At 33.2% G+C, this 23,763-nt stretch overlaps 1 protein-coding gene across 1 annotated transcript; it reads right to left on the reverse strand.

The window, feature by feature from the left end:
* Window positions 1-2,557: 2,557 nt before the first annotated feature.
* LOC127701898 (neuropilin and tolloid-like protein 1) lies at window positions 2,558-15,396 on the reverse strand. Its single transcript, XM_052205876.1, has 5 exons — window positions 15,268-15,396; window positions 12,650-12,797; window positions 11,524-11,747; window positions 9,785-9,898; window positions 2,558-3,503 (listed from the first exon to the last, which is right to left on the reverse strand). Exons 1-5 carry the CDS (start codon window positions 15,365-15,367, stop codon window positions 3,145-3,147), a joined length of 945 nt encoding a protein of 314 aa, XP_052061836.1. The 5' UTR covers window positions 15,368-15,396; the 3' UTR covers window positions 2,558-3,144.
* Between the last annotated feature and the right edge of the window lie 8,367 nt (window positions 15,397-23,763).

Raw genomic sequence — 23,763 nt, forward strand, 5'->3', positions numbered from 1 at the left:
GTGTCTCAGGGCTAAACAAAGGATTACTAACGGTTAAATTCTCGGCATCTCTAATACGGTCAGTAGCACGGAACATCTGTGTCCCAGAACAGAAGAAATTTTTCTTTATGATATAAAAGTTCTGATACATCACTTATACGGTCAGTAGCATAGCATATTAGAGTCACAGAAAACAACAAATATGTTTCGTATTTTTGAATTATTAATTTGTGTTTTCGTGTTTTCCCTTTTTGAGGGGGGTTTCTGCTTTTGATTGTCCTTTTAATTACCGTTATTAATGACATCGTTTAATCCCTAAACTGTCATATTTGCATTTATAAAATGTATATTCATATAATAAAATTAGTGACATTATGTATTTAAAATTTGAAACTAGATCATTTGAACAAATGATACCAATAGGAGTAAGACTTAGTTTTCACAGGTTACCTATGTATAGATACTGGAAGACAAAGCTTTGTCCTGTATCCGCGCATTGGTATTTGTCACAAACTGAAGATTTAAATACCGATCGTAAGAAGGATTGTCACCACCGATAATAAGTATGTGCCATTGTGACAGTGCAGTTCATTTGAATAACTTTCTCAAACCAGTTGTACCTCATTTCGCAACAAGGAATAAAATACTACAATATCTTTATAACCTTATAGGACGTGTAAATCTTAACAAACGTCTTGACATTTTCATTGATTAGTTCAGCTTGAAGTGATAGCTTATTTATTTATTTTGTTTTTTACGTCCTTTTATGCTCTAGTTGTTAAGTATATTTCATAAAAATGAATGATAATACGAGGATACCAAAGGAAGTATCAATAAGTAGAAGAGAGATGGACAAAATCATGACAAAAACGAAAAATGACGGAAAGACAAACAACAATTTACAAAACACTACACTACACTAATAAACTGTTACAAAACACTACACTACACTAATAAACTGTTACAAAACACTACACTAATAAACTGTTACAAAACACTACACTAATAAACTGTTACAAAACACTACACTACACTAATAAACTGTTACAAAACACTACACTAATAAACTGTTACAAAACACTACACTAATAAACTGTTACAAAACACTACACTACACTAATAAACTGTTACAAAACACTACACTACACTAATAAACTGTTACAAAACACTACACTACACTAATAAACTGTTACAAAACACTACACTAATAAACTGTTAACACAGGGATATGTCTCGCCTATTTGTTATTTTGATAATGCAAATATTGAAATTAAAATAGCAATACTTTAACATGTAAGTTATGCAAATATTCAAAGTCAATGAACCATGACTAAAGGTACAGGGCTAAACAATCTCCATGGAAATGAGATGTACCAATGCTAATACAACTGCATACCAAATACCATCGACTTTTCATAAGTCGTTTCCTTTAAACAAACCTAAACACAAACATTAACTTGTAAACTACGTAAATAGTTATCAAAGGTACCAGGATTATAATTTGATACGCCAGACGCGCGTTTCGTCTACATAAGACTCATCAGTGACGCTCAGATCATAATAGTTATAAAGCCAAACAAGTACAAAGTTCCAAAAAGTGCCAAATACGGCTAAGGTAATCTATTCCTGGAGTAAAAGTTTCAAATTCAATGAACCATGATGAGGGGGCGGGGCTATATAATCTCCATGGATTGCGAAATGAAACTTGCAAATGCCAATACATTTGCATACCAAATATCATTGACTTAACATTAGTGGTTCATCTTTAACTGACCTAATCACAAACTAATACATGTAAACTAAGCAAAAGTTTCAAAGTCAATAGACCATGACTGAGAGGGTTGGGCCAAATAATCTCCATGATGATGAGATGTGCCAATGCTAATACAACTGCATACCAAATATCATTGACCTACCACTAGTGGTTCACCATAAACTAGACCTAATCACAAACTAATACATTGTTGACGCCGCCGCCGCCGGAAACAGCATACCTATGTCTCGCTTTTTGACACCGTCAAGGCGAGACAAAAACCTAAAAACTGAGCACCACGAACCCGATCGATATCAGGGGTGATCTCCAGTGCTATGGAATGACTAGCAGATCCTGTTCCACATTTGGAGCCTGTTATGTTGCTTATGATGAGTACAAATTATATGAAAATCGAGGAAAAGACAACACCGACACCCGAACTCCTCCGAAACAAAATAAGACGACCTAACGGACAAACAATAACGAGAAACACATAGTGCGGATAGCCTATTTTATCGACAGTAAATTTATATCACGATTGTTTATCCAACAACCAATACTAAATTTATGGTGGAAATGAAGTAAACGCATGATAATTTCCCTCAATTTTCTCACTTCTTCTCTGTCTTATGAAAAGTCTTTTTTCATGCTTCTGGTACTTTCATTATTTCCAAAAGTTTAGATAACACCAAAATGCTGGTTGTACATTTACCCATGATAATGTCCGTGTAATGTGCATGGTAAATACATGTATGTATTTCAATATGCCAGTGCCAATTAGAAGCTTACTGTCCTGCATTACTTTGTTTAAAAGTGAAACACAAATCAAAATATATTTTTTAATAATATAAAAAAGGTTTTTCGCCAGCGAAATACATTAAAAAAATATATTAAAATTTACAAATGTAACAAACAGAAATAAGTTTTCAATTAATTGTCAATCTATATAACAAAATTTTTAAATGAATGAAGATAATCTCTCTCTCTCCCTCTCTCCAATTTGGTAAAAAGTTGTATAAAAAAGACTAATAGCAAATAATTTGAACTAAATTTTCAGAAAAGATATCAAATGCATGTTTAATGGGTTTCTACTGGCGATGACAAACGAATTTGCCCCCTCCCCGCCCACCTAGTTAAAAGTGGCATACAATATTTCTATTTATTTCTTGTCTCATTTCACTAATTACACATAATACTTTAAGTGTTAGTTTACAATCGCCATAAATAAAAAGGGGTTAAATATGTCTCAGCAGATTGTTAGAGGAAATGAAATGATATTATTTGTAAATTGTTTTTGAATTGTCGAAATAAACTATTTGTTAAATGCAACCACAGCTATTTTTAAACTAAGAAAGGTTTTAAACACAAATCCAGATGTTCAATAGAAAATACATGGACACTAAAATCTTGTTTCATGCAATCGAATCTCCAGGTTTTGAAATTTTAATAATGCTTTTACTTGAACTTCCTCCTGAATTAGGCGTACTAGGTCTGTCTTGAGCGGATGACATGTTGGGATCAGAATTATTTTTCATGGAATGGTATCCATCATTATAAGTCTTGTAATATTTCCTTGTCAGAGGATAATTAGTTTGATTATCCCATTGTTGTATAACAGGAAGTGGATCCTTCAAGAACAACTTCCATCTGTATTGGCGGTATACATAAATACCAATTAGAACGCATATGATGACGACCGACCCAACACCAATGGCTATCCCAGCTATCAATGCAGAGTTATCACTAGATGCTGTGTTTGCCAAGTCTGCATCTAAAAGACAAGAGTGCACACGCTGAAATGTCTCGCCTGTTTTACTGACCATTGATTTAATGTTGAAAGTCTTAAAGATAAAAGTTTTACTACAAGTATCACATAAACTTAACATTTTTTAAGATCCATGACAATGAGGTTAAGGTCAGATAACTAGAGGCTCTCAAGAGCCTGTGTCGCTCACCTGTATTTACTGATGCTTTGGAAATCATGTAAAATAAGGTTAAAATCATAATTAATAGTATTAGATATTAGATATTATAATGATATTTAAGATAATAACAAAAAACTGCAAAATTTTGGTAAAATTACTAACCCAGGGGCAGCAACCCAACAACGGGTTGTCGGATTCGTCTGAAAGTTTCAGGGCAGATAAATCTAAATCTGATGAACATTTTTGCCACCTGTCAGATTTGCTCTAAATGCTCTAGTTTCAGAGATATAAACCAAAAACTGCATTTTACCCCGATGTTCTATTTTTAACCAAGTCGGCCATGATGGTTGGAAGGCGGGGTCATCGGACAAAATTTTTAAACTAGAAACCCTAATAATGATTATGGCCAAGTATGGTTAAATTTGTCTCAGTAGTTTCAGAGAAGAAGATTTTTGTAAAAGATTAAAAAAATTTACAAAAAGTTGTTAAAAATTACTATTAAGGGCAATAACTCCTAAAGGGGTCGATTGACAATTTTGGTCATACAACTTATTTGTAGATCTTACTTTGCTGAACATTATTGCTGTTTACAGTTTATCTCTATCTATAATAATATTCAAGATAATAACCAAAAACTGCAAAATTTCCTTAAAATTACCAATTCAGGGGCAGCAACCCAACAACAGGTTGTCAGATTTGTCTGAAAATTTCAGGGCAGATAGATCTTGACCTGGTAATCAGATTTACTCTAAATGCTTTGGTTTCAGAGATATAAGCCAAAATCTACATTTTACCCCTATGTTCTATTTTTAGCCATGGCGGCCATCTTGGTTGGTTGGCGGGGTCATCGGACACATTTTTAAAACTAGATACCCTAATGATGATTGTGGCAAAGTTTGGTTAAATTTGGCCCAGTGGTTTCAGAGGAGAAGATTTTTGTAAAAAGCTAACGACGATGACGACGACGGACGCCAAGTGATGAGAAAAACTCACTTGGCCCTTCGGGCCAGGTGAGCTAAAAACTGTCATACAGACATGTACACCTTACAACTATTCCATACATCAAATATAGTTGACCCATTTCTTATGGTAACTGAAAAAAAGACCAAAACACAAAAACTTCACATTAACCAATGAACCATGAAAATGAGGTTAAGGTCAGATGATACTGGCTAGACAGACATGTACACCTTACAATCATTCCATACACCAATTATAGTTGACCCTTTTGCAATTAGTATATGAAAAACAGACCAAAACACAAAAACTTAAAATTGACCAATGAACCATGAAAATGAGGTCAAGAGCAGATGACACCAGCTAGACAGACATGTACACCTTACAATCATTCCATACACCAAATATAGTTGACTTATTGCTTACAGTACTTGAAAGACAGACAAAAAAACAAAAAATTAACAATGACCAATGAACCATATGAAAATGAGGTCAAGGTCATATGAAATCTGCCAGTCAAACATGGACCCCATACAATCATTCCATACACCACATATAGTTGACCTGCTGCTTGTAGTATCTGAAAACGGACCTAATCACGTAACTTTAAGCTTGATCGCTGATCCATGAATTGAGGTCAAGGTCAGGTTAACCCCTAGACGTTGCAAGGAACCCATATACCAAATATAGTTATTCTATTACTCATAATAAGTGAGAAATTCACATGACAAAAAAACTGTAATTTTTTTCAAGCAGTCGCTGAAAATGAGGTCAAGGACCATGGGCATATGACAGATGGAAACTTCGTAACATAAGATATCTGCATCGAGGTCTTCTACCTTCTGAAATATAAAGCTTTTTACAAATAGTTTACGCCGCCGCCGAACATAAGGTATCTGCATACAAGGTATGAAGCATTCAGGTCTTCTACCTTCTTAAATATAAAGCTTTATACAAATAGTTTACGCCGCCGCCACCGGCTAGTAATACCTATGTCTCGCATACTGCGATGCGACGAAACAAAAAATGAATTATGTTTATAAAAGTATGACACGGATTTCAGTGTTCACAACACGTGCAAATTTTACGTCTAAATAAATAAAACATTCATTTGAATATAGTTGTATTTAAGAACTAAGTAGGCTATACAATTGTTAAAAAAGGATGTTCGTATGTTTGTTTGCTGGTATTGAACACCACTTTCTGTGCCTTTGGCTTAATCATTGTGGTCAGTTGTTTTTGGTGAGGGAAGCTCGCGAATATTGAAAGTATATTTGAAATGATTACATTTACAGTTGAATATTATCAGTATATTTAGTATGAATACCTGTACAGTCAGTGACAAATCGTTAGTATATTCATGCATATATGATAACCCATACAGTGTGATATAATTGTAAGTACATGTAGTATGATGACCTGTTCAGTCGGAATTCGTCAGTGTATTACCTGTACGAAATGGGACGCCCGTAAATGACACGGAAACCAGGCGTAGAAATCATACTTTATCAGGGCGTCATTGTAGTGTTTACGGAATGCATGTCCAGGCGTCAACCAGGCGTAAACCAGACGGAAACCAAGCGTAACTGAGGCAGAAACCAGGCGTAAAATTAGGCGTAATATTTAAATGAGTACGCCTGGTCCACAGAAAACCAGGCGTTATATGCAAATGAGTACGCCTGGTCAATAAAAAAAACAGGCGTAATATCCTTACATAATACTACACTTATTTTAAATCAGTGTATTACCCTAGCTGTGTACTTTTGTGTATTTGATACAAACTTCTGTACTATTGCTTAAATTTCTCATTGTTTGACATGAAACTTGAAATATTAACTATTAATTGAAGAAGCTATATAAATAAATACATATTGGACAGACACTGGCTCAAATAAGTTTAAGTTTAAATTAGAATTATGGCAATTAATTCTTCCTGAAATAAAACCAGCATTTTAACTAAGTTTTTTTTTGAAAATTAATGTCATTTGAACCAAAATATCAATGATAATACTGCAATTTCACTTAATGTGAAAGATTTTAATGTTATCATCCAAGGATGAAGGTTTTCAGAATTCAAAATTACTGTTAAAAAATAAAACTTAGTTACTCACATAATTATCTTTTACCATGTATATTACTTTCCTTTTATTTCACAATTTTCATTAATCAATTTGATTCCATAATTCCAATTTCAAATTCTTCCAAATTATCCCTGAATATATAAAGCTGCCATAAGTCCAACGCTTGCAAAATAATACCAAAGAGCCAAATTTTGAAAAAAAAATCCGATGATCCTTTATCAACAAAGCATTATGGGTATTATGATTTACGCCATTACAACAGTTTTACGCCCGTAGGAAAATTTACGCCTTGCTTATTTCAATTTACGCCAGGTTTACCATATTTTCTACGCCCGTAAGGACTACAAATTTACGTTTCCTGTTCCCTTACGCCTGGATCTGGACACGTAACTACCACTTACGCCTGGTTTACGCCAGATTTCCAGGCGTAATACGCCTTATAATTTCGTACGGGTATCTATGATTGCTCGTACAGTGTGATATTGTATAGTATATGTAGTATGATTACATGAGCAGTCATAATTCGTCAGTGTGTTATCTATGATTACCTGCCCAGTGTGATAGTGTTAAGTATATGTAATATCATTACATGTGCAGTCAGAATTCGTCAGTGTGTTATCTATGATTGCTAGTACAGTGTGAAATTGTATAGTATATGTAGTATGATTACATGTGCAGTCGGAATTCGTCAGTGTATTATCTATGATTACCTTTACAGTGTGATATTGTATAGTATATGTAGTATGATTACATGTGCAGTCAGAATTCGTCAGTGTATTATCTATGATTGCTCGTACAGTGTGATATTGTATAGTATATGTAGTATGATTACATGTGCAGTCAGAATTCGTCAGTGTATTATCTTTGATTACCTTTACAGTGTGATATTGTTTAGTATATGTAGTATGATTACATGTGCAGTCGGAATTCGTCAGTGTATTATCTATGATTACCTTTACAGTGTGATATTGTATAGTATATGTAGTATGATTACATGTGCAGTCAGAATTCGTCAGTTTATTATCTATGATTGCTCGTACAGTGTGATATTGTATAGTATATGTAGTATGATTACATGTGCAGTCAGAATTCGTCAGTGTATTATCTATGATTGTTCGTACAGTGTGATATTGTATAGTATATGTAGTATGATTACATGTGCAGTCAGAATTCGTCAGTGTATTATCTATGATTACCTTTACAGTGTGATATTGTCTAGTATATGTAGTATGATTACATGTGCAGTCGGAATTCGTCAGTGTATTATCTATGATTGCTCGTACAGTGTGATATTGTATAGTATATGTTGTATGATTACATGTGTAGTCAGAATTCGTCAGTGTAATATCTATGATTACCTTTACAGTGTGATATTGTATAGTATAAGTAGTATGATTACATGTGCAGTCAGAATTCGTCAGTATATTATCTATGATTACCTATACAGTGTGATAGTGTTTAGTATATGTAGTATGATTACATGTGCAGTCAGAATTCGTCAGTGTATTATCTATGATTATCTATACAGTGTGATAGTGTTTAGTATATGTAGTATGATTACATGTGCAGTCGGAATTCGTCAGTGTATTATCTATGATTACCTTTACAGTGTGATATTGTATAGTATATGTAGTATGATTACATGTGTAGTCAGAATTCGTCAGTGTATTATCTATGATTGTTCGTACAGTAGTATATGTAGTATGATTACATGTCCAGTCGGAATTCGTCAGTGTATTATCTATGATTGCTCGTACAGTGTGATATTGTATAGTATATGTAATATGATTACATGTGCAGTCGGAATTCTTCAGTGAATTATCTATGATTGCTCGTACAGTGTGATATTGTATAGTATATGTAGTATGATTACATGTTTAGTCGGAATTCGTCAGTGTATTATCTGTGATTACTCGTACAGTGTGATATTGTATAGTATATGTTGTATGATTACATGTGCAGTCGGAATTCGTCAGTGTATTATCTATGATTACTCGTACAGTGTGATACTGTATAGTATATGTAGTATGATTACATGTGCAGTCGGAATTCGTCAGTGTGTTATCTATGATTATCTATACAGTGTGATAGTGTTTAGTATATGTAGTATGATTACATGTGTAGTCAGAATTCGTCAGTGTATAATCTTTGATTACCTTTACAGTGTGATAGTGTTTAGTAAATTAAGTATGATAACCTATACAATGAGAAATCGTCAGGTTTTTTTAATTTTTTATTATCTATTCAGTGAGATATTGTTAGCATATTTAGCATGGAAGCATGTATAGTAAGAGTTCGTCCTATGTTATCTATGATATCCTGTTCAGTGAGATATTATAAGTTTATTTAGCATGGTAACATGTACAGTAAGATTTCGTCGGTATGTTTTCTAGGACTACATGTTCAGTGAGATATTGTTAGTATATTTAGTATGGTAACCTGTACATAGAGATTTCGTCATTAAGTTGTCTATGATAACCTGTTCAGTGAGATATTGTAAGTATATTTTAGCTTGGTAACCTGTACAGTAAGATATTGTCAGTATGTTATCTATGATAACCTGTACAGTGAGATATTGTTAGCATATTTAGCGTAGTAGCTTGTACACTGATATTTCGTCAGTAAGTTATCTTTGATTACCTGTTTAGTGAGATATTGTTAGTATTTTTATGTAGTATGATAACCTGTGCAATGAGATAGTGTCGGTATTGGTAGTATGATAACCTGTACATTGAGATTTCGTCAGTATAGTTAATATGATAACCTGTGCAGTGAGATAGCGTCGGTATTGGTAGTATGATAACCTGTACATTGAGATTTCGTCAGTATAGTTAATATGATAACCTGTGCAGTGAGATAGCGTCGGTAATGGTAGTATGATAACCTGTACAATGAGATTTCGTCAGTATAGTTAATATGATAACCTTGCAGTGAGATAGCGTCGGTATTGGTAGTATGATAACCTGTACATTGAGATTTCGTCAGTATACTAGTAGTTAATATGATAACCTGTGCAGTGAGATAGCGTCGGTATTGGTAGTATGATAACCTGTACATTGAGATTTCGTCAGTATAGTTAATATGATTACCTGTGCAGTCAGATTCGTCAGATTGATCTCCACACTGGTCATAATTATCACATTTTAATGTAGATGAAATACACAGTGAGTTGGAACAGCTGTATTGGTCACTTGAACAGGGCGCTACAAAAATCAAAGTATATGTCACTTGAACAGGGCGCTACAAGTAATTTGACAAACTATTTAAACAAATGTTTTGACTTCTGAAGCGTACATAGTCTTTGGTTTTTTGGTTTCCTTAATTTTAAAACGAGCAGGGGAAGACTGGGATATGCAGATTTAAGGAACAAGCTTACCGACTCACTATAAAACACAAATTGCACAGAGATGATTTGATATGTGACACACTTTCTTCAAAAGTATTTGGAAAATAACACTTAAGATCAAATATATCTCATTACATGAATGTAAAAGCAGGATTTTGTACACACATATTCAATGAAGTCTAATGTATATACAACTTAAAGCAGTTTAGTTCTAAAAATGCATTTACCAGCAATTATCTGATATTTATCACATTAAAAAGAAGAAAAGTTATAACATTGTCATATCCTATAGTGGACTGCATTAAACTTCGTTCGGTATCTTTCGATTTCTAGAGCAGTGTTCTAGTAGTGATCTGAAAAATGCAGGCCAGGGTTGTTTGGTTATTCAGGGTCCAGAAATATTAAGTCAGGTTTAGTAGTAATTGGGGTGTTGAATTCTTGCTTGAGTATTAAGTTTTTAGAAATACACAGCCAGGTTCACTCGACATTGGAACATTGAACAAGATACCACTTGATCAGAGAGTACCCTCGTACCACATTATCTGCAGTTTAAAACCCTGGTAACTACTACCCGCATTGATGTTGAAACTTTTCTCCGAACATTTAGGTGGATCTACTTTTTTCTGATTTTGTTGTCCATAATTTAACAACCCATTTGCCACTGGACTTTCCAGAAACTACATTCAATCAATAATTTTTCATCGATATATTGCTGCACATTTAAAAAAAATATAGTTATTATAAAATTGTAAACGGATTCCTTGATCAGAGAGCATTACAATACACAATCCTCATCAAACAGGTTGAACAATTGTACCGTTTGTACAAACAAGATATCATGTACAAAAAAAATAATCCCATACTATCTGTAAAATGTTAACTGCAGAAAAAAGTCCATCTATCAGTTAAAAACTATCACAAAAGACAAAAAATGTTTGATGTTTAACGATTTTAATCTTATTCTGTATCTTAATGTTAGCTGACAAACAGACGAAGTTCTTTCATCCTTAAAATACTGAATAATAAAAAAGATATTTCTTAATTTTGCTCTGGATACTGCGATTTGATCCTAAAAGCTTCTGTCCAATTTACGTGAAATTCCACGAAGGATCGACAAAGCTATCAATGTTTAAAAAACTTTAACCACAGACTGAACCTAAATGTTTAGGACGCCGAAGACGACGGAATGTGGAATCGCTATATCTCGCTTCCGTGACATCGATGTAGCAGTTTCGACAAAAAAGAAAAGCAGCCGACAAACATCCGAATTCCAAGATTGGATATTTTGTAAGGGCAGATTGCCTGTAATTTATTTACAGAGTAATATAATAACATTCGAAAATATATCAACATTGATGCTGACAAATTAGTGAGAAAATGACATAATTTTAATAACTTTCAAAAATAGTTTAATGCCATTCCATATTTTGTACATCTACAATAAGTGTGTTTTTTTGGTGTTTTTTTTTGCCTGTCTCTTACCATTTGAAAATGCCGAAAGTAGAAGATCAAAGCCTCTGTAGACGGCCGTTGAGTCTGTTACAAGTTGTACAGTCAGTGAAGTGCCAGTAGACGTTATGTTGGTTGGCGCTGTATTTCCACAGTAAGGATCCGAGTTCAACAGACTGGCAGAGGTGTCCGTTCCATCATAAAAGTTGACATAGTCCACACAAGCGCTATGTAGTTTATCCTCAATTTCAAATCGTCTACAAAAAGGATTTTTTAAGTGCATACAATGTAGTAATACTTACATGAATTATGTTCGTAAGTACTTTAGCCTTTTGGAAAAGAGTTAAACTCAAACTTTCTCAAATCAATAAGGGGTAATTTTGATTTTATTAAATGTCGGTTACAGGGACGACAGTAAATTATATACTAGTACCATAATCAATATAGCATCGAGCTTTGCAATCTTTTAATTGTGGAAAATAATTTCGTTTAAAGGACATCCATCACTCTAAAAAAATAATACTATAATCATGCATCGTAAGGTGTCTAAATCGATCCCTGCCTTTTGTGACTTATGCAGGGGTAAGACCCATAAACATACTGTTTTGTCTCGTCTAACAAGAAAATCTAATGTAAACTACAACACGTGTAAATCATCGGATAAGTCGAATCAGAAGAGACTTTAATCCCTTTGACTTAAGAAAAACAAACAAAACGACGAATGATATCATTCATTAAAAATTTTATTTTACCTTACATAGCTATAGACTAAGCATAGTTTAATCACGACGACGAATTTATATATTCTAAATAATTTTATACCATCTTATTCCGGTATAAATAAGCAGATTGAATTGTCAAATTGTTGAGTAAGGTTTGAAAAAAATCTGTTATTATGGCGAAGCTGTGAATTTAAAAGGACAGAGAAAACAGTTTGAAATAAGATTTGGCTGGTAAGAGTAAAAAGCTATACATGGATAAGATGGAATAAGAATAAAAATCTATACCAGAATAAGATGGTATACAATTCGCGTACATGTACCATGTTAACAAGAAAAGTTCACTAATAAGTACAGTAACATATATAAAGTCTTTGATTTTAAATATACAATTTGGAAGGTATTTCTGCATCAGCATTTTTTATATATGTATAACCTACCTAAAGACTGCTACAACTTTATAATTTGTGGGCACTGTGACGGCGAGATAACAGTTCATGGAATTAGAGTACTGTAATGCCGTACTGGACTGAAGTGATATGCCAGTTGTTATGGCAACAGTCTGGTTACATGATGTTGTTAAATACACTGAAAAGAAATATCATATTTTAGGTCTTTGCCAGAGATAAAGGGTTGTGTTTGAATCAATATTACAGGAACTAATTTGTGTGGTCCAAAGAAAAAGAATCGATGATGGTTGCATGTCAACAACAAACAACCACGAATGCCAACGACACAAATAACAAAAAGACAGTATGAGCAGTCCATTTTGTTATGGCGACGTGCGATACTTTTCGTTTCTCATAGCAATTTAAGATTCGTCAAGTAAGAAAATTTCGGTAGATACTTTATTTTTGTCAAGAATAAAACAAATTACACATTGGCGTTTCTGAAATCCGGATTATAAATTTCATGTCAATTACATAGCCTAAGAACTGCCATACTGATCATTTTTGCGTCTTGTCAAACATGTTCCTCGTAAACCTAATAGATTCATAAAGTAGGAGAAATTTGATAGATACTTTGTTTTTGTCCAGAATAAATGTTGATAAAATAGTGTATATTAATATTTCTTAACTACTGATTATTTAATTACTAAAACATATGCTATGATATAAACCGTCCGATATAAAGTCGGTTCCGATCCGGTACCGGTGATTACACCAAGTCGTACATAATAGAAATCGCAATTTTCATGATTTTCAAAATATTTTGTTTACATTTTTCTTCAGAAATTACATTATTTCCTTGCAAAAAATCCAATTGCAGGTCCTTTGTGCTCTTATTACACTCCTTTGTGGTCTTTTGTGCTACATTGTACTCCTTTGTGCACAAAGGAGGTCCTTTGCGGTGTTTTTAGAGACCCCGTTTTTACACTATTAATGAAAGTGGACATGAGTTCCAAGGAAATTAGTCTGGGGATATAAATGTTATTCAAAGATTAATGCACAACTGTTAAACAAATTATTAAAATATATAACTGTTACAATTAAAGTTCCATTGTTGACATGTAAACGATTTCTTTCCTTACAATTCTTCCTAGTAAAATAAAGGACATGGACGTTTTTACCTAGGAATATTATAATGACATGGACATGAATTCCTAGGAAAATTAGTCTGGGAACATAAATTTTATCAAAAGATTAATGCACTACTGTTAAACAAAATACTAAAACATAACAAGTAAAAATTCCATTGTATATAGATATAGGAAGATGTGGTATGAGTGCCAATGAGACAACTCTCCATCCAAGTTATAATTTATAAAAGTAAACCATTATAGGTCAAGGTACGGCCTTAAACACGGAGCATTGGCTCACAACGAACAGCAAGCTATAAAGGGCCCCCAAAAAATACTAGTGTATAAAACTATTCAAACGGAAAAACCAACGGTCTAATCTATATAAAAACGAGAAACACATATGAACTACATAAACAGACGACAACTACTGTAATCAGATTCCTGACTTAGGACAGGTGCAAACATTTGCAGCGGGATTAAACGTTTTAATGGTACCAAACCTTCTCCCTTTTCTGAAACAATAGTATAACATCACAACATAGAAAAACACACTATAAAATATCAAATGGAAGGCTTAACTCAATCAAAAAACGTAAATTAACACACAATGAACGAATAAATTTGACCTGTGACACCTGAATGCAAATACACAGTTAATAAAAAATTTCAAGGGATAAATAATTAAAGTCAAAAGTAAATAAACAGGTTACATGCGAGTAAATGATTTCCGAGTTTCCTTACACATTTTCCTAGTAAAATAAAGAACATGGACGTTTTTACCTAGGAATATTAATGACATGGACATGAATTCTTACGAAAATCAGTTAGGACATAAATTACTGACATTGGACTAAAAATACTATTAAATTTTGTAATCAAGGACTTTTTATACCAGTAATATATGTCCGTCCGTACACATTTTACCAGGACTACAATGTAATTTATCTTTTACATTACCACGTTTACCTGTGACTAATTATACATGAATTTGGACTATTGGTCTCAGGTTCTACACCTTTATTTTCGAATAGCATAACCATAAAACTTACAAAATGACCTTTTTAAAAACGTGCGATTTAAATAGTATGCTGAAATTAGAACTTCGAACCACAGAAATTCCGTTCCAGACTAGAATGTGTCAAACTTGTTAGCATTTCTTTTCTCATTCTTCCTAGTTTTATATCGAAATCCTCAACGTATTCAAAAATTGACTTATAAGACAGCCCAGTAAAGTTTGGAAACCCGACATATTGATGGTCATTGATTTAGTAAAAAAAAACAACATTTTAATGGAAAAGTATACATATTTATAACACGGGTGTATATTCATAATTTTACCGATAAATTCATTTGTCTAAAACAGATAACATATGTCATGCATATGTACCGTGTACATAAATATATTCTACTTGCATTTATCATTGGTGTTCCTTACGAAGGAAACTACTACGGAGAGGAAAGGAGAGAATTCGAAGAAGTATAATGTACTATGTGATTGGTTAATTTTGTGTCAATACTCATGTCTTTTGGTCTCACCTGTGCTTATCGAAATTGTCGATGGGATGATCAGTGAAAAAATGAAGAAGAAAATACTGAAACAAAATGATAAATCCATTTTGACGGACACATTGTACATTGTTTACAAATGGCGGCGCTGCTTGGCAATAATCCAATTTACCTGTACAGGTAACTAAAAGTTAATCAACGACTTATATCGGAACGGAAATGATACAAATTTGGCAATGGTCAGTGATTTTAAAAAGAGTAAATATATACATGCATATGGTATTAAAAATATCAGTTTAACGAATTTTTTATGTATAAAGTAACATATGTTTTGAGGGCGTGCGAGAGTGAGTCTTCCAGGCACAGCAAAAACATAGCGACTTCTTACCACAAAAATGTATGAGGGTGTGGAGGGGGGTTTACAGAATAGAGAATAATGGACAAATAATGTAAAGAATAGAGAAAAATGGACCAAAAAAATAAAGAATAATAGAGAAAAATGGACCAAAAAAATAAAGAATAGAGAATAATTAGGTTTTGAATATAAAGAATAATGGGGGAAAAGTATATAGAATAGAGAAAAATGGCTTAAAAATTAAAGAATACAGAAGCACCCTCCATCCAGACCCTCTTTTATGGAAAACATGCGTAATAAGTCGTATATTTTAATGATGAGATGGGTTTCGTCACAGTTTTACGTGTAGTGTTTTGTGTAGAATGTTGTTTGCCTTTTCGTCGTTTTTTTTTTACGGTATTGTCTGTTTTTCTTCTTCTCTATGTTTTAAATTTTTCCTTTGGTGTCCCCTGTCTCTTTTTTACATCATACAATGTATTTTTTGTCATTTTAGTTTTGTATCGACCTACGTTAAATTGAAATCTAAGAAAATTGCATATAAAATAGTCGTTTCTGTTTTGTTATAACCCTTTGAATAATTGAAAATTGACAAAAAGGTCTTCTCTTTATGTTTCAGTGTCATAATGTCTGATCTATTTGAATGCGTTATCAATTAGTTTTATCCAACACTTTATCTGAGTTATATGTCTACGCACAGTTTATTGCTATATATAGTTCCAGTATGTAATCATCACTTTTTAGCATACCACATCAGTCTGTAATGTACAAAAGATTTCGAGACTGTGTGAGTATTAAAAAAGTACATAATAAAAAAACTTTTAAGACCCTACAAATTAAGCATTTTGTGTTCGTACCGGCAGACATAGCAACCAACAATGTGGTTGTGGTATGACGTAAATACTACAAGAAAGTTCTTTAGAATTGAAATTATAAATTAATCTACATTTAAGGTTGTGCGCCCCAAAGAGAGTCTAATGGTAAACAGTCATGTTACTACCACATCTCAGTGTTAGGTCTTCTCCGGAAATTGGAATGTCTTTATATGGACTGCTTACTACAATTTAAAAAACTTATTTTTAACTTTTGTAAAAAGGCATATGACCATATTAAATAATGGAATTAATTATTTTGGGGATGTAAACAACTCTTTGAATGTTTTAGATAAATGACGTGGTTCTTTTCTGATTATCCTCCCAATTCGGTTGACATTTACAATTTTTTGACAATTTACACTACACTTCAACACAATCTTATCAAACACAGAAGTGTTCTTATTTAATCAAATGGTCCTTTGAAAAGTCTGATTGCAGATTTATGTGATGCAACTCATTTAAAAGCCTTCTTTTGTAATAAAAAAAAGGTACACATGCTAGATATACTAACTGGAACTGAGATGAGATAACTAAAACTGTAAATTTCTTCTTGATTTATTTATGTACGGTTTAGCAATAAAGTTTATCGGCAGGTTATAGGTATTCTTATGTGCGATAGATGTACCCCTTTTATAGTATATATAATAGTAAACGTGTTCCTGTTTTTTATGAATTACATTTTTTGTCCAAACTCAGTAACGATCAGTATAAATTTTATTTCATCAATACATTTAGTATTGATTTATTGATTTATTATTGTTAAACTCCACTTTCAGTACTATTGGCTATCTCGAGGTTGTCAGTTTTTATTGGTGGAGGAAATCGGAGAGAACCATCGACCTTCAGCAGGAAAACTGACAATCCTAGTCAATTAAGATTGGAGTCGAACGCACCTGCTGCGTGCAGGGTTCGAACTCACAACCTTAGTGTTGACAGGCTAGTGATTAATGTACTACGTACCGTGTAATAACAGGAGACCTTAGCATCGACGAGGACCGAGAGTTGAAATCATTCCTCAGTAAAGGACAAAGATATCGCCCCTCGTCAATTATTAATTGGAATTAGTGTTGTAACATCATCCACGACTCATTCCATACTTGTTGTATGAAATAGATAAAACGAGAAAAAGCTGACAAAAAATCCTTTAGATACTTTTTTCAATTCAGTAATGAAAATAGTAAGTATTCGTATAAAACATTTTAAAGAACATTTTACTCCTAAATACAACCATAATAGCCCTATTTCTCGTATCAAACATAAGCTAAAAGAACTCGGCAAGGAATTAGTTTTTGTCAGTTTAGCAAATTGAACTTACATTAAATAAATATAACATTAACAGAAATAACTGTCCTTTTCTAGATTTGGATATTTCAGTTTCACACGGGAAAATAAAAACAAAAATTTACGACAAAAGATACAAGTTTTGTTCCCTATTGTTTATTGTCCTTTTATCGACGATAATATTCCTTTGGTCATTTTTACAGAGTGTATATTACCCAACTCGTTCGCTTTGCTATTGTTTGAAGTGACGTTTTAGATTTCAATGAACGTAATATATGTATAACTGGTAAATTAGTTAAGTCAGGAATCTCATTACCATTCATAACTTAAAAATTCTTTCATAAATGCAAAAAAAAAAAAAGATTTTGAAGCTATGCTGTACCCTTATAATTCTTATCAAAAAAGGAATATCAAGTCCTAATTTTTACCATAGTGGTGTTTATAAAGCCCGTTAGTTTAGATACAATCAAAGTTAACCCGTTGATCCTTTGAATAAAGTTATCATTAAAAGATATCAATTCAGCATCATAGTATATTTGAATGATGTTATTGTCGGTAATAACATTGATTTTGTTCTTGATAAACTAAAACATAGTTAAATATGAATTGCTATGAAAAGTTGTTGTCCTTCATCCTGTCGATACTATGTACTTATATTTTGTCATTGCATAAGGTCATGCTTTTCTCAGAATGTTTATGACGTCTTTCCTGAAATTCGATGGATGTGTATTGGTTGATACTTAAGTCTGGGAGAACACGATTTATTTATTAGTAGTTATTGGCTTTGCACTAGATATCAGTAGCTGCGAGTACTCTTAGATCGGTACTTTGTGTCTGTTGTCTTTATATTAGTTGTTATTGGCTTTAAACTAGATATCAGTAACTGCGAGTACTCTTAGATCGGTACTTTCTGTCTGTTGTCTATATGTCAGTTGTTATTGGCTTTGCACTAGATATCAGTAACTGTGAGTACTCTTAGATCGGCTCTTTGTGTCTGATGTCTTTATGTCAGATGTTATTGGCTTTACACTAGATATCAGTAACTGCGAGTACTCTTAGATCGGTACTTTGTGTCTGTTGTCTTTATGTTAAATGTTTTTTGAGCTTCGTGCCTATCTGATGAGAAATTTCCACCTGATTTTACAGTTTGTTCTTCTGTTTACACCACTCTCTCAGCTGGTGTCGAGAGTGTATAAACTTGGGAAAAGAGTCGTTTATGGCAGTTTTACGATAATTCGGAAAGTTTCGAATACCAACATTGCTATTGCAATGGATTCAAGTTGTTAATTATTTAATTCAAATATACAAAAATAAGAAGTTAACAACTATGGGTCACAGTACGGCCTTCGTGTCTATATTTTAACGCCGAATTTGATTACCGATGTCAGTTAAAGGTGCGAAAGATAGAATTTTTTGGTAAGGTTTCATTTTGAATCTGGATAAATATGAACGTTATTACATTTTTACTGGCTTTAAAAATTGATACATTGTGATTCCAAATCTTTCCTTTATTGATTGTATTATAAATGTCCTTAAAACTAAGGTTGCAACGTTCTTATATAAACAAAGGTTTTTTTTATTTTAATTGTTGCTTAAATCCGTTAAATGCTCTAATATGTTTTACGTGTGGACTTTCTTTTTGTTTTTCTTGGTAAACCAAATGAAAATTATTCCAGAAAACAAAACGGGTCTAGTGAACTGGAATCAATATTGTATCAACCGTTTATCGCCGTTGTTTATCTGACAGTTCACATGTGTACCAGTAGCCAGTGTGTTTGATGATTATATGACTTCATATGCATTATCATGGGTCAGCTCCTTACCAAAAAAATTGTACTCACTACGAGCTACACGACGGGTGCCACCTGTAGTCTGACGTAAAGGTGAATAAAAAGAGGACAAAGTTCACTTTAGCCAAAATATGGCCTTGAATTTCAACTTTACCATAAAATGTCTAAATGGCCATACTTTGGTTTTTAAATTGGTCTATTTTACTAGGTTAATCTCTTCATAAGAGTACATTCTAGGTTTCAAAATCGGCACATTTTGGAAATATTTTCAAAATATGATGATTTTTGTGCATTTTTCAGACCTAAAAGCTTGAGGAAAAACGTACGATCCAAAATGTTTTTGTAACCAAAAGATGTCAATGATGATATTGAATCCCTTGACACACAACAATTGTGAATCGGGGGAGGGGGGACCAAAGTTAATTATATTTCAACACAATTTTAAAGTGCTTATCTGCCTAAGTATCAGGCAGTGGTAAAACAAAAACAAACAAAAAACCCACTCAAGTTTACATTAATTTAAGTTCAAAATGTATAATGTAGCACCAATAAAACATTCGTTTCCTTTTACTGGTCTGGTATTTCAAGATATAATTTGGTTGAAATGCACTAGAAATTACCAACTAAGGGGAGCTAACTCCGTAATTTGCTATCCTTCTAACCAAAAGTTATCTAGATATTTCTCGTATTACCAGACACATAGAAACGAGAGACCTACCAGTTTTAACCCTGGGTGAGGGTAACTTCAATACAGGATGATTAGGTCTGTGGGTTTTTTTCGGCCATGTTTGCTATTCTTCTAAATTGCCTGATTCTTACACTGAAGACTGTCACATAATGCATAATTAAGGGGTCATTACTTCGCCATTTATAATGACTTTGTGTATTGCCAAAAAGAAGTTATATTTGTATTAATTGTAATATCGCAACTATTTCTAGGTGAAATTTGTAGTATTTTGGCATTATCAAAAAAACGTAAAAATCTCAAGGCCAATCTTAACCCTTTGTGACCCTACTCCTTTATAACCCAGATACATGTTATGGTTACATGCACGTAGTATTTACCGTAGGACGTTAACCATCCATCTATCAATCATCAAATCATTAAATCTTGATGTCATTTGTTTTTGAACTGACAGTATAAAACCTCTACTGCAATAGTATTTAAAAAAAAGTAGCATACTGTAGTTTCATTTACATTCATGGGCACCCATTGTTATTTACATAACTGATATCACCCATAATACTTATTATCGAATTTGAACTTACACCAGGAACACGACGGGTACCACATGTGGAGCAGGATCTGCAAATCCTTAAGGAGCACCTGAGATCACCACCGTTTTTTGTGAGGTTCTTGTTGGTCAATATTAATTTTCTATGTTGTGTTTTATAGACTGTTGTCTGTCTTTTCGTTATTTTTCCTTTTTGCCATGTCATTGTCAGTTTGCCTTCGGCTTGTGAGTTTGAATATCCCTTTGATATACCGCCACTCTTTTACAACAGGCACATACATATTGTGACAGAATTGAACTATTTTCTTTTATCTCAACGCTGTTCGTGTTAGTTTCAATCAATGTAGTTATTAAAGGATAAAAAAAAGAATATACATAAAAAACTCATCAAAGAAAACGGGCATCGAACTCATAGATAACGGAATAAGAGTAAATCAATATAATACAGTATCAAAGAATGATCTAAGTTACACTCAATGATAGTTAAAAGTACCTAACCTGCTGACGTAATATCATGTCGCCATATACCGCTATATTACATATGGTGTAGCATTCTCCGGTTTTCTTTGGATATTACGATCACGTGTTTCAAATAATATTTCATGTATCTGAAGCCTTGTTTCTATTTTTAAGTATATTGACGCTATGTTTCTATTTATACGTATATTGACGGTCAATATTAAAAATATGTGACGTCACACATAACAATCATGGCGGAAGCGCCGCAGAGTACGAAAAGAAAATTTGCAAGTAAACTGAAATGAGTTCCATTTGAATTCTTATTTGTTCTAAACAGAAAAAAAAAATGTTGTGTTTTTGTTTACAATAAAACACGTTAATCTTATTTATTAATATTTATGCGAGTGTGGGTGGTGGTGGTGTCACGTATTGGGGATGATGGTGGTCGTGTGTGTGTGTGTGTGTGGGGGGAAGGGGGGGGGGGGGGGGGGGGTCGGGTCTTCATTTCTATATTCTTTTACTAAGTTATTTTTAAGCAATTATAGGCAACCGTACGGCCTTCAACAATGAGAAAACCCCATACCATATGGTCGGCTATAAAGGGCCCCGACATAAAAATATGAAACAATTCAATTGAGAAAACCAAAGGTCTTATTCATAACAAAACAATTTACGAAAAACAAATATAACAGACATGATTAATTAATGACCCCTTTGTCCTGATTCCCGTCGATTTTGACACTAGGTGACACTAAGCGAACTCTATGCATATACAAGATAATATGGTTCAGAAAATCTTGTAACCAAACTGTAACCTAAATTTCAAATATAGTTCAAAGAAATCAGTAATGTTTCATTGTCATTTAAACATATTCAATTAGTTTTTCCAATGAATTTGAATATTAAAGCAAATTGAAAACGTCTGATCTGGCTTTCCATAATTATATATTTTCACATGTTATACACAAGGGTGGAACGACACTTTTAACTTATCGTATATATGATTCAAGATCAAGGGATATGACTCATCCATTTTTTTTAGCAGTAACACGGCGGATATCATTAGTCCACCTTTCTAGATCCCCTAAGTTCACCCTCATAGGCGGATCCAGGGGGGTGGGGGGGCCGGCCCCCCTTTTGTTGGAAAAATTTTGTTGATTATATAGGGAATCACTGAAGCATGACTGGAGCGGGCCCACCTTAGGTCAGTCAGCGGGCCCCCTTATGCAAAGTTCTGGATCCGCCACTGACCCTCTCTTTTTTTCTGTGTTATGTTTTGTTGACTTTTATTTCTTTCAATTGTTTTCATGCACATTGAAAATAAATTTATAACATATATTCATTATCAAGAGGACACGCCGTTTTGGCTACAGAATGTTGCGTATTGCAATGATTTTTCTAGTATTCTTTGGTTGTTTCTAAATAATGATTCTCATCTTAAATTCCTAAGTTTATAAACTTATTGTTATGATGATGTGCTCAAAAGTTCTGGTACTGGTAGAGAATAATAACACTTCATAAATTTCGTGCGTTCTAAACTCTTTTCCGTATCTATCTTCCTCAGGAACGCTCAAACCCACACAGCCAATGATGTATACATACTGAATATACGAGGAGCTATAAGACAAAACAAAAATACAATGAAAGAACAGCGAAATTAATCCGTGGTCAACTTTGCCTATAAGTTAATAAGTTAGGTCATTGATAGGTGTATGTCTAGAATGTGAAACATGGAAAAGGATGCATGCTCAAGTAAAAAAGATTGAATTTATTCGCTTTTACGAAAAACAACTACATCAATGATGATTACTGCAATACTTTGGGAGAGTGCAACGTGGATAATATTATTCAACGGTCAATATGATTTCCTATTGACAAGAAATTGTTTTGAAGTTAAATAGATTTATCATATACTTATAGAAAGTAATGGTATAATTGTACTCCATGATAAAACTTATTTGTACATCATTATTTTATTCATTAAATTTGAAGAATTGCCTTAGCCGTGTGATATGACTTTTGTTATCAACTGCTTCCGGTTTATATCAACTGCTTCAGTTTCATATCAACTGCTTCCGGTTATTATCGCATGCTTTTCTGTAACGTTATTGCATGACAGTTCCACGTCATTCAGCAAATTCCGGAAAACGTACCTAAATGGTAAAACATAACAAAGTTGGAGAAAAAGAAAATATAAATAATCAGGAAAATATATTATTAAAAAATACAAAACAAATATTACAACAAATGCACTGTTTCAAAGTTTTAAAAATAGTTTTGTCTGTATGTCTTCTGCTGAAGTATATGATAAAAAGAACATAACATGTCGTTTTTCATATCAGACCCCTTATCAGCCCATGATCAAAATTGACTATAAAGGGCAATAACTCCCAAAGGGGACGACTGACAATTTTGGTCATCAGACTTGTTTGTAGACCTTACTTTGCTGAACATTATTGCTGTTTACAGTTTATCTCTATCTATAATAATATTCAAGATAATAACCAAAAACTGCAAAATTTCCTTAAAATGAC

The sequence above is a fragment of the Mytilus californianus genome, unplaced genomic scaffold (assembly GCF_021869535.1).
Source record: "Mytilus californianus isolate M0D057914Y unplaced genomic scaffold, xbMytCali1.0.p SCAF_5, whole genome shotgun sequence".
Classification (NCBI taxonomy): Eukaryota; Metazoa; Mollusca; class Bivalvia; order Mytilida; family Mytilidae; genus Mytilus; species Mytilus californianus.